Raw genomic sequence first — 12,984 nt, 5'->3', positions numbered from 1 at the left:
CACCGGGGACTATCTTAAAATAAAATTTTATGTAATGTCTTGATAACACTTATAAATAAACTTAAATGATATAGAGTTACTTGAAATAGTATTAATATAATTTGAAATAATAATACTATTAATCATAATATATTTACTTGTGAAAAGCTTGCTATACTTGTGTAAACCTTTTTTTAAACATATAACTATATTTAGTTACAGTATACCAGGAGCGTACGCAGGATTATGTAAGTAAGTAGGGGAAAGGCGCCTATGATGGCATACTTAACTTTGAAGCTTCATTATTCAGTATCCTGAAGACCAATAACAAAAGTTTTGATATGGATACATTCCTTGTTACATCTAGAACAATAATTACCTTGGGAGTTTTTATCAGTTTTATTTTTTTTATAAGTTATTCTTATTGTAAAAAAAAGCACAAGTATGCCATCATAGGCAACCACTGCTCCTATGATGGCATAGGGGAGGATGGGGCTAGTTAGGATTGAGGGTAACTTAATGATTTCATTTAACCTTAGAGTCTTCCCTCAGAAAAGTCAGAAATTACTCGAAACCATCCTAATTTACCATTTCATGCTACACACCAGCATTATAAAATTTTGCGCATGCGCATAGGATATATTGCGTTTTACGTATTTTTTTGACCAAAAAAAAAAATGTTGGAGCATCGCTTTCTTTTAACTTTACTTAAAAATAAGTTTTTCTTATAAAAAAAAAAGGTTTTCTCAACTCGTCAATATTTCAACACCCCCAATTCGTCAGTATGCCATCATAGGTAAAAGTCATCATTTTCATTAAAAAAAGTTGTGTCTGCTTTGTTCAAAAGATAAAATTAAAGTAACTATTCCACTAAATGCACAAAACTTGAATATAAAATGCATGAAAATTTCATTTCTGCACAGTTAATAGTAAAATCACAATCTTAAATATATGAAGGAAATAAAACTAGAACAGCACATCCCAAAATCGATTTTTGTTGATTATAAAAACAATATTTGTGCGCAAGGGACGTTTTTTCACAAAAACTAATGTAAAGTCAGTATAGTCATGTAGGTCTAATCATTTTTTTACCAAAACCAATTTTAATGGAAATATGACCGGTATGCCATCATAGGCGCTATGCCATCATAGGCGCCTTTCCCCTATATGTCAATTGAGAATTTTTTAATACCCAATTTTGAGTTATTTAATTTTCAATCTTTTTGTAATGTTTTTTTTAATTTGCTCCTTCTTTTGTTTTTTGTTTGTCCAATTTGCTATTTTTTTAGTTTATTTCCGAGCTTTTAATCCTGTTGTTGCTTTGATTGATACCAATTCAAAAAAAATTAAAATGTTTTAACGTTTATTCTAGAAAGTGAGTAGGGGAGAGTGGGGTATTGGCGAACACCTAAGCGGGAATGCAAATTAAAGACACCAGTTATACAAAATTGATCATATTTATTGCTTATCAATTAGTTTAACTACTCAGTCACAAACCCTCAAAAGGAATTTTTAAAAATCTTATTATAAAATAAAAATTTATGCCAGAAATAAAACCATTGGTGTTCGGAATTACCCTGCCTACGTGGGGTAATTCCGAACACATTGGGGGGCAATCACAAGCACTGTTGTGTAATAGCGAATAAAAAGCTAATTGTAATAACTAAGTCTAAAAACTATATTATGCAACAAAAACAAAAAAAAGGAGTGACTTTATTTCCATAGAAGCTACAACAGAGTGTTACTCAAGAAAAAAGTTGCATAAAATTATCAGAAAAATTTAAAATCAAATTATAGTGAACAACATCCGCAGCTTCATTACACTACTGCACGTCTGGAACTGAGCATAGGATCCCTTCTCAGCAGGTAAAAAAAAATTGTCGAATTTATTTTTTTACAATGCTGTTTTGACCATGTTCGGAGTTACCCCGCGTTCGCCATTACCCCACTCTCCCCTACCTATTTCGAAAATGAAATAGTAGCTAAAAAAGAAACTTACAAGTATGATGGACTGGGGTTGTTTTTTGGGTTTTTGTAGAGTTGGACCTATTCAACAATAAACAGTATTATGGATCAATTTTTTATTGTTACATTGTTGAGGAAAAGATGATTTTTTTCATTCTGATAATTATATTTGCTTTCTATAGACGTTTCAATCAGACAAAGACCCAAAGCACACGTCTGAACTCGTTAAACAATGGTTTACAACGAATCAAATTGAAGTAACCAGCTCAACCTGAACTCAATGATTTTAAAAAGAATGTCTTATAATATTTTATTTCTTAAAACATTCTTGTTTTAAGAAACACATTTTTTATCCCACAATTTCTTTCTAAAATAAAAAAATGTCTATCTTGTTTTATTAAATAAATGTATATATATATATATATATATATATATATATATATATATATATATATATATATATATATATATATATATATATATATATATATATATATATATATATATGTATAATTTTATATATGATGTTTAAAAATGATCTACGTTAATGCTTTACTTTTTTATCCTGTGACAAAATTAATATTGAATAATATATGGCTACTTTCATAGCCAGAAAAAAAACCTGCTTAAAAATATTTTTCCAATTAATAAAATATAAAACACCTTCATCGCTAAGTTTTAAATGATAATTTATATCAAGTAGATGAAAAAGGGGGATTTGACGCCACCCCATGATGTCCTCTTTATGGTCTCCTTATTGCAGTCAAAAAAAACTTTTTTTAACGCCTCTGAGAGCCTCTCCTTATAAAAATGTTTTTGCACCCACCCCTTATTAAAAAACTTTGGGAACCATCCCTTGTTAATAACTTTTCCCTCCATGGTTAAGTACTTTCAGGTGGCAATTCAATGAAGAGATGAATTAAAATGAAACTTAAAAGACACAATCTCTATCGAACCCAGAAACTGCATCCATAACAAGTAACACAACAGTGTCTACGTCCAGTACCAGAAGTTCGAGTAATAAGAAAATCATTAGGTATCACAGCATGAAAACCTCTTCACTCTTTAACATATCGGTTTTAGTTCCAAGTTTGAAAGATGAAAGACATCTATAAGAGTCTTTTACAAGGTGATAAAGTTGCATTCCGTTTGAATAGTCTAACGGGTGATGCGGAAGTTATCGGACAAATCCTAATTTCATTATTTGAGCATAATAATTAGTTTTTGTGGTTTTATGCGTAGGCATAAACGTTCTACAAAATATAAACTTTATTATTTGAAACACAATTATTTAAAATGAGGTTAAATGCAGCTGAACGAGAATCTTTTCGAAAGCGACTAAAAATGTTTTTTGTAAATAAACCTAATATAAAAAAAAAAAAATCGTAAATCATTTTGAAAAGAAAGGACTTGCTCGAAGTACAATATATGATAACCAAAAAAGACTTGAAACTGTTCAACCGTTTCTAATAGAAAGCACCCTGGTCGTCCGACGGTGGCCGGTTCTAGACAAGAATTCAGGAAAGCCTTTCTAGGAAAGAAACATGAAAATTCTTGCTATGATAGAAAAAAACATGATTACTTTTTAGGATAGAATAATTGAAGGATAGAAAAGAAGAAAGAAATACATATATCCTTTCTGGCAAAGAAAAATTAAAAACTTGCTAGCAAAGACTTTTTTAGAATAGAAATCGCACAAGTAAAAGTCATTTTCTTTCTAGCAAAGAAAATTGGAAAAACGTACTAGCAAAGAAATTTTAGAAAAGAAATTTTAAAAACGTGCTAGCAAAGAAATTTTAAGAAAGAATTTGCGCGCAATTTGGTAATTACAGTTATGCTTTTTAATTGAATAAATGTTAAATAAGTATAATCTAATTCTAACAAAATCTTTGTGAAATAATAAAGATTATCTGAAATTTCTGAATCATTCATCAGTGATTCGCTTTTATTATAAATGGTAATTCTGTCCTAGCAAGTTTTTTTGGATTAATGAAATAAAATTCTGTCGTAGCAAGTTTTTTAGATTTATTAAATAAAATTCTTTCCTAGCAAGTTTTTCGCATTTAATAAATAAAATTCTTTCCAAGCAAGTTGTTTACGTTTATTAAAAAATATTCTTTCTTAGAAAGTATTTCAAGTTTCTTTTCAAAATTTCTGCCAAAAAATATTCTTTTGTAAAAATTCTTTTCTAGTAAGGTTTCTTTATTTCTATCATAAAAGATTCTATTCTGAAATTATTCTTTCCTAGTTTTCTATCCTCATTTTATTCTTGTCTAGCATGGCACACCGTTCGACATCCTGGACTAGAGAAAAGAAAGCCGAATTAACGAGACTTGTCAACAATCGAAAAGGGGTCAGTCAGAGAAAAATCGGTATTAAATTCGGTGTAAATCAATCGATAATTGGTCGTCAGTTAAAAAAAATGAATATTAAATATAGACAACGTGAAAAGACTCCAAAATACACTATAGAACAACAAATAAAGGCAAAGAAAAGAAGCACGAAACTAGTTAACCAACTCTATAACACAAAATCGCTTCCCGCTAAAAAATGAGGCGTTGATTTGATGTTGAGTCAATGTTTCTCGTTAACATTGATTTTTTGTCCAAAATGCCATTATCATTAGCCACTTATCAACGTTAATTTGGTGTTTACAAAAAACGTTGATCGTATGTTGCTTTTCAACGTTTAATCAACAAACATTTTTTCTGGTGATTCAACACTGATTTTTATAATAGTCGACGGCATTTTGATATCGCTTTTTGATGCATATATCAAAAAAAATATATCAACTATTTACGAAATATATATATGTTTATATATTTATATATAAACATATATATATTTCGTAAATAGTTGATATATATTTTATATATATATATAATATATATATATATATATATATATATATATATATATATAATATATATATATATATATATATATATATATATATATATATATATATATATATATATATATATATATATATATATATATATATATATTTAAACAACTTTAAAATGTATTCTACAAAATAGAGTGCTCAATGTTCTTAGAAGAACAGAGCAATTATAAATTAGTAGGAAATCACTAAACACATTTAACACTGTGTTTCATCAATAAAAAGACTCATCAGAAATGCTGTCATCAATAAAAAAAACTCATTATTTCTGATGAGTCTTTTTATTATTGAAACACCGTGTTAATTAAAAAAAATTTTTGCTAAGTGATTTTCTAATAATTTATAATTGATATATATATTATGTATGTATATATGTACATATATAAAATATATATATGTAAAAGTTATACATATTGCTCATATCTTAATTTGTTTTGTAAAAAACAGGCTGTAAATAAAGGATTTAGCAAAAAATTTATTGATAGACCAATTCAAAGCTAACTCAAAAGAATAATGAAATAAAGTAGGCACTGCGTTAAGTAAGAAAATTTTTTTTTGAATTTAACACAAAAGTTACCTTTTCAAACAATTTATTTAGCGTTTGCAGCATTGTTCATTTTTAAAACTTTTTAATTGAGTCGTGTTTCTGATTGTCTTAAAAATTTCGAAATGCCTGATCAACATTCGCGAATTTTTTCATTATGAAGCTGTCGTGTAATCGCATCTAAATCAAAAATTCAAATCAAATTAAAAAAAAATCAAACTGCAGCAATTATAGCAAATAGTTACATAAATGACTGACTAGAGAAAATATATTTCCTGTAAAAAAAAAAATCTAAAAAAATGCATAAAACCATTCTAACCCACTATCATATGATACAGGGTGTATGTTTTAAAATTTATCTTCAATGAACCACCAGAGACATTAAAACAGGCCCCAACATCCTCGCTGATCAATATCTTTCCTCGTTACCTCCACAACGACTAAGAGAACTCATCTATTATTACAAAAATAAAAATTACTTAAGGGTCAGAATACATATTATGTTCATTCTATATGAATGAAATTTATATTAATTTTCATTAAATATTAATCTTAATTTCAATACATGGATTTGTAAAATTGACTCTTGAATCACTTTTCTGATTTGATTCAAAATTTTGAAAATTTGTGGGGGTCTTATGCAATCCTTGATATTAAAATAAAAAGCAACAGTAGTATATTTTTATCTATTTTTGCCATCCAACTCAACGCAAATTTTTGAAAATCTTAAAAAAAAATGTAGTAAAATAAATTATATTATTATTATTTATGTAACATATTTTGTAAAAAATTAACCATGTAAAATTACCTAAATGGAAAAAATAAATAAAACTTTGATTAACACATTGAAATGTACATTCTTAAAAATTTTATTTACCCTGGCAAGACAAATGTCTTTCTCTGCTATCCTCTTTATCCAAAACACAATTTTTAGAGCCATTTTCTACCTAGGTATAGATAAATTATACCTACAAAAATTAAACAAAATTTTTAAACATTATATAGTAATTTTTATTTAAACTTGTCAACAAACATATATTTATAAAATATTTATCAACAAAGTTATATTCTATAACATATAATTCTGATTTCTATTAATTTTTTTACTGCACACGCCTACAGATTTTAATTAGAACAAAAGCAACATTAGGACTTTTTTTTTACCAATATATTTGAAGACAACATCATTTTCCCTTGAGATAGATTAGTTTCTTTCGAGAAGTCAATGTTATTTTCAGCAACTGAAAAGCTTGCTATTTCACTGTGTAAATGGGGAGTTGATATCGATTTAAAAACATTTATAATTCAGTAAAAAAATAAGCATGTTTATTTTAACAAACCATTATGTTACTTTTACAAAAATAGTTAACCTGCTATATTTAGAATCACGTTAGATGTTCTTTGGCTATTTAAACTATTAAAATAATATATTCTGTATAGTTCTTCACCACCAACCAGAATATCTTCATCACTTTCAGAGAATGTCATTGCTCTCTTTCTCCTTTAATATAATCTTTACTTTTTAAAAAAAAAAAGTGCATGATTTGTGTAATTCTTTATTGGAAAATTATTTATTCATTTAAAACTAATTTTAGTAAAATTTACTTTTGCTTTGTCCCTTTTTTCTCTTCGGTGTCAGTTTCAATATTTAAAGTATCTGCTGTTTTCTCTAAGTGTGACTGAGCTTTTTCATAAAAATCTAAACACAAATCTATGTACGTAAAATTATTTATCAATATCTAATAAAAATGTAATTGAAATGTTTGCGGCAAAAGCAGGCGCTATGAGAATGGGGTGCAGTTGGTGCACCGCATAAAAATTAATGAATTTTAATGAAAAACCCATGAAAATTAATGAATTTTTTAGTTTTAAAAAAACACTAAAAGTTTAAAAATAAAAACTAAAAACATTGTTAAAAAAACTTTTTTTTATAAAGACTCCAAAATAAAAATGTTTTTGTCAACGATTAAAAAAATTGTTAAGAATCTTCTTTAAACATTCTAATGACATTCAGAACATATAATTTAAACAAATGTCAGTTGGAATATTGGATTTAAAATAAGTGATATTAAATGAGAGAATAGTCATATTGTAAAGGGGGGCCCAAAACAAATTTGCACCAGCACATGTTTATCCTCTCCAGTGCCCTGGTCAAAACATACAGTTCAGTATCTAATTCAATTTTTTTACATTTTTTTATAGTAATATGCAAACCTGTAGTGTATAAAATCCTAGCTGGGTATATCTTCCAATCAGAGGTTCGTGCCTGCAAGGTTGTGACAGCTTTACGAAACGCAGCGGAACTTTTAAATAAATGCCAAAAGCGTTTTCCCATCATTTTTTATCCAACTTTTAGTAATCACTACCACTACTTTGATTTTTCCATTTAAAAATTCAACAATGGCAAATGACATTTCAATATTCTGGTGCAATTTAATTCTAAACAATCTTATATAAGTTACAAAATAAAATTAAAAATACATTAGAGATTAAAAACAATGAACTTTGTAAAACGCTTTTTATATTTATTAATGTAAAACACCAGCGTAAATATTTTATTATTTCTATAAACATACCAGGTATTTGTTTCACACAAAAAATTTATAAATTAAAATGCATTAAACTCACTTTAAAATTATTCAATGAACTATATATTTGACAAATTTATAACAAATTTTACATAATGACACATGCACAGACATTCTTTAAAAATTGATGGTCTGCAAGTATAATCAAAATTTGTGTTTTAATTCAAGAAATCAGTGATCATAAGCAATATCACAATGTCTAAGCAGAAAAAAAAAGCATAACCACCTTTTTGAAGAGGTATCATCAAGCCTTTTTTCAAAAGTTCTTTTTTTTTTCAGAAAAATTGTTTTTAGGTTGGCTAATGAATTTACATAACAAATGTCTAAATAAGATGTTTCAAAACAATCAGGAAAAAACTTTCGAACTGAATGACAATTTAGAGTGTTGCATTTTGCAAGATCTACCAAAACCTCTTCTACTAAAATAAACCCTTTGTCTTGAATGAATTAAACTCTGTCTCGTAGATTTGATGTGATCTTTTTATTTACCACTTGGACAGAAATTTCTTTACCATTCCTTTCTCTAAGAAAAATATCCAACTTTTTTCTCTCATCTAGTTGATTCACTTTTTGGGCAACAGTCTGATGTTGAAAAAGTTTTCAAAAGGAAAAGCTGATAGATGATCAAGACTCTCCCCAAAGTTAACACAATCATCAGCTAAATGAATCATCCTATGAACATTGTATGTTACCAAGATCTCCCCATACAAAATTTGTACTTCTCTAATTAAACCATATAAGCAACTGTTTAGCAAATGCAACGATTCATTTTTCACCATTTTATCAGAAAGCAGTATGTGCATAGTAATTGAAAGAGAAATAAATAAGTCATAGTTAGTTTTATTTATTTTTCCTTTTTGAAACAACAGGCCCAGCATAAAGCAGAAAGAATCAAAACTCTGTTGCATTTCACTTCTCAAGTTCATTTAAAGAGTGTGGTCTACATTGAAAATTGGATGGTGTATAACTTCGTAAATTTATGAGTTCATTTGAAATACTGTCTTTAACAGATTGACTTATTCTAATACATCAGGGACCTTTATACCAATTTATTAGAAATTTTTTAATTACCTCAAGACATATAAGGTGCATATAGTCCAATGGGAATCCAGTTACCATTGGGAAAATTAACTGAACAAGAGGAGAAAGACTCTTGTCAAGTTGGTGACCTTCTTCTTTATACAAATTATTTTTAAAAGCCATGTCAGTACGAAGTTTAATAGTCACATGCAGCTGTTTATACCCATTAGTTTGAAATTTTTTCAATTCAAGAATAAAATCTTCAAAGTACTCAACAGCATATGGTCCTTTTCTGTTAATTGTAAATAGTATAGGCCAAATGGAAGTCTTTTTACTATTGTACATAGGTGCACCATCAATACTTACAATTAGATCAAGCTTTTCCTTATTTCCAACTGTTGATATATAATAATCAATAGCACTTTCAACTCTAAGATATATATAATCGCCTCCACTGACATATAAAACATTAACTTTTTGAAGAGATTTTTGTAATGTCTGCCTGCATTTTGGTATAGATGGAGTAAATTTATTTAAGTGAAATAAAAGTGCATTTAAAGCATCATATTTTATACAGTATTTTAATGACCACTCATATAAAAAATCTTTTGTTGAAGTTAAAGTATCAATACTACTGTATAAACTATTTTCAACTGCAATGTCGTCAACATCACCATAATAAGATTCAACTTTACTTAAACAAAATTAATTTTCAGGCAAAGTGATTGAAAACATAAATATATCGCTGTGCACATCTTCAGAAACTTCAAAAATCTTTTGAATAACTAAATCTAGATGAAAGCAATTCCCTCTACCAACAATATTGCACTCTTCAAGAAGATATTTTATTCTTTTTTCAGTATCTCGTTTTTCTTTCATAAATTCTCTAATGTATAGGCTTCTGTCACATTTAGGCATTATTATTTTTATTTTATTACATCACAAAAGAAAAAAAAAAATTAAGGAATTATTATTCTTATACAGAAAAAAACAATTTAAATTGCATTTTGTACTATATGATTTTAGTTTGCAGTCAGAATTTATCAGGCAAATACTTGCAGTCATAAACATTACTAATTTGCTATGATAATAGCAATGTTATCATAATAAGCATTAATAAGCCAAATTGCTGCCAAGTTGTGACATTTTCATTTTAAATTGTTAAAATTTTTATATTAAGATGTTCTATTATCCTCAAATAGTTAAAGAACTACCCTAATTTCATTAGGATAATCTTTATTCAAGAACTGAAAATATAATTACTTAACAAAATATATGTTTTTCAATAAAGTTTATATTCATTTCATAGGTTTTATCTATCCATTTATTCTATCCATCTATAAAGGTTTTAATTATATTACGGTACCGTAATATAACTAAAATTTGGTGGTGGTAATAAAACAAACGTTTTATTACCACCAAAAATAACAAAAAAATCCCAGCAGAACATGCTGTTTGCTCAGCAAATTGCTGTTTGTAAACAGCTCAATAAATTTGTTTTTTGTCAACAGTAAATCAACGAACGCTCAGTGTTTGTAAATAAACGTTGATTTGCTGTTGATAACATTGCTGTTGCTACATCCATTTATAGTTGATCGCCGTTGATCGCTAATGTCAACGCAAAATCAACGTTGATCAACATCAAATCAACGCTTCATTTTTTAGAAGGTTCTAGTCATCGATGACGAAAAATTCTTTTGTTTCGCAGGGGACAACATGCCTGGAAATTCTGGATTCTACACAAACAACAAAAAGACATGCCCAGAAAGTGTTCGTTTTATAGGAAAAGAGAAATTTCCAAAAAAATTATTAATGTGAATAGCCATATCTCACCGTGGTATGTCCGAGCCATTGTTTCGCACTTCCAAGGCTGTAGCGATCAATTCGACTTCTTCCATTTATTCACAAGTATCATGGAGACTTTAACTATTTATTTAGGCCAGATTTAGCAAGTTCTCATTATTCTAAAGATTCTCTAAATTGGATGGACCAATATGTCTATTACGTTGATAAAGAATCCAATCCCACACATGTGCCTCAAGCACGACCAATTGAAAATTTTTGGGGACATTTGGCACAGAAGATTTACGAGGGAGATTGGCAAGCTTCAACAGAGCAATTTTTGATTGAAGTAGTTTGTTTTTTTATTTATAAATAAGTTATTGACGTTTTTATTTTGTCCGATAACTTCCGCATCACCCGTTATTTGGCTGTGCATTAATTAGAACATCAATTTTGGTGATATACATCGAGTTTGATTTTTCTGATTGTTTTACAAATAAGGAAGATTAGGGAGCATAAATTAAAACGTATTTCAATGAGTTGCACGCAATATTCACAACGAGTTATGAAGTTAGAATTAAATTCCGCTGCACACGTTGATGACGACCAATTCGCTCAAATAAAAGACCTAAACTTGAAACAAAATGACCCAGGCACAACCATCATGGATGTTACCAGTGTTGCTGGATTTAAACTGACGGTGATAATTTGTCTTTCACCTCGCACTTCATACACTGTAGTAAGGTTGCGCTGAGGTTTTTATAAAGTGTCATAACTAGATTAAAGACTTGAAGCCATTCTTTTATATTCAGAGGAGATCACTATCTAATATATTGTTGTCCACAAGATGGCAGAAGGATTAATAACAGGAGAATTACCATTGGTGGATCTTATTGGTTCAGATAAAATAATTCCGAAAGTTAATATATCACAAAATTATTTACATAATGAAGTTAACCAAATGGATCCAGATGAAGTTTGGCAAAAAAGACAATGAATGGATTACGTGAGATAGATCAGTATTTATTAATCAGTACAACAAATCATTCATATGAGTAACCTGAAACTCATAGCAAGACACAAAACTTTAAAATTGATACAACTAAAATTAAGGAGTCATTTTACGTAAATGAAACTGATAATGATATTGGTGAAAAGACACGTGAAATGTAATTTTAGGTTCGAATCGTGGAAAATATTATATCATTCAAATAACAAAAAATAGTACGACTATTTCAATCTGTAGCAAACTTTCCTGAGTATCAGTTAAAGGAACTTAGAATTGGTTTTAATAAAGGAGAAAAACCAAAAATATTGGATACACATCTTAACATGCTTATTAATCTTATTAATAATAACAATATTAAAAAATTTAACGCAAAAAAAAAATAAACCGAACTGCTATTATTTCAAAAGGATTAAATGAATTTACTACTACATTTAATCGCCTTGTTACAACCATTTTTGGAGGTGATAATAGGTTTACTTTAATACAAAAAATAAATCTTTACTCAGCAAGGATATAAAATCTTTGCTAAAATTTTTGCTATAGGTACTTTTATCTACGCGCGAATTAGTACTTTTAGTGGTAGTTCATCTAATAGCTTTACTGAGAAAGAAAAAACTGATGATAAAGGAAAAACTTATTATAAAGGAAGTGATAAAGGAAAGACTGAACCAAAAAAAAATAAAGACTATCTTAATCATCTTGCAAACTCTTTGGTTAGTGGTTAGCCTAAAAAGCTGCAGACGCAATCCCCATTATAGATAAAGTTTTATTGGATTTTTTTAATTTTTTATAAAATTTTGCAAAAAATGTATGGATTCTTTTCGTAGCTGTTGGAGCCGTAATCATTTGAGTTATTGATAGATATAACAAAAAAATGAAACGAACTGATAGAAATAAACGACGTTGAATTATAAAATCCTCTTAACCATTTTTAAATTAATATAAGCGGTCAACCAGGTAAGTTTAATGGTTATCCAAATTTTACTAACATACCGTAGCAGAGTCAGAAGTTTCATATCTTAATAATGGAAAGCATTATTATCCAATTCCAAATTTTATTCTAAACTTTATCAAGCATAATTTTATCAATACAAGACGTCAAGCAAACTGACAAACCACCTACAAAAAAGGTATCACGGCGTTCTATAACAATTGTTAATCTAGAAACTTCTGTGATATATGTCGACGCAAG

The 12,984-nt window shown here is 28.2% G+C and overlaps 1 protein-coding gene across 4 annotated transcripts; it reads right to left on the bottom strand.

Moving 5' to 3' along the window:
• Positions 1-5,432: 5,432 nt before the first annotated feature.
• LOC136087537 (uncharacterized) lies at positions 5,433-10,597 on the bottom strand. Of its 4 annotated transcripts, XM_065810560.1 has the most exons (7): positions 7,608-10,597; positions 6,999-7,092; positions 6,764-6,894; positions 6,558-6,654; positions 6,271-6,361; positions 5,713-5,847; positions 5,433-5,573 (listed from the first exon to the last, which is right to left on the bottom strand). In XM_065810560.1, the coding sequence occupies exons 1-4, from the start codon at positions 7,729-7,731 to the stop codon at positions 6,647-6,649; spliced, it is 357 nt and encodes a 118-aa protein (XP_065666632.1). In that variant the 5' UTR covers positions 7,732-10,597; the 3' UTR covers positions 5,433-5,573; positions 5,713-5,847; positions 6,271-6,361; positions 6,558-6,646. The 4 variants fall into 4 exon arrangements, 3 of the variants coding, with proteins under 3 accessions (XP_065666632.1, XP_065666633.1, XP_065666631.1); XM_065810561.1 differs by having other exon boundaries at positions 6,271-6,340; positions 6,558-6,894; XM_065810559.1 differs by lacking the exon at positions 6,558-6,654.
• Between the last annotated feature and the right edge of the window lie 2,387 nt (positions 10,598-12,984).

This window comes from Hydra vulgaris, chromosome 11, assembly GCF_038396675.1.
Source record: "Hydra vulgaris chromosome 11, alternate assembly HydraT2T_AEP".
In the NCBI taxonomy this organism is placed as follows: Eukaryota; Metazoa; Cnidaria; class Hydrozoa; order Anthoathecata; family Hydridae; genus Hydra; species Hydra vulgaris.
The sequence above is the reverse complement of the archived record's forward strand: the minus strand, read 5'-3'. Positions and strand labels throughout refer to the sequence as shown.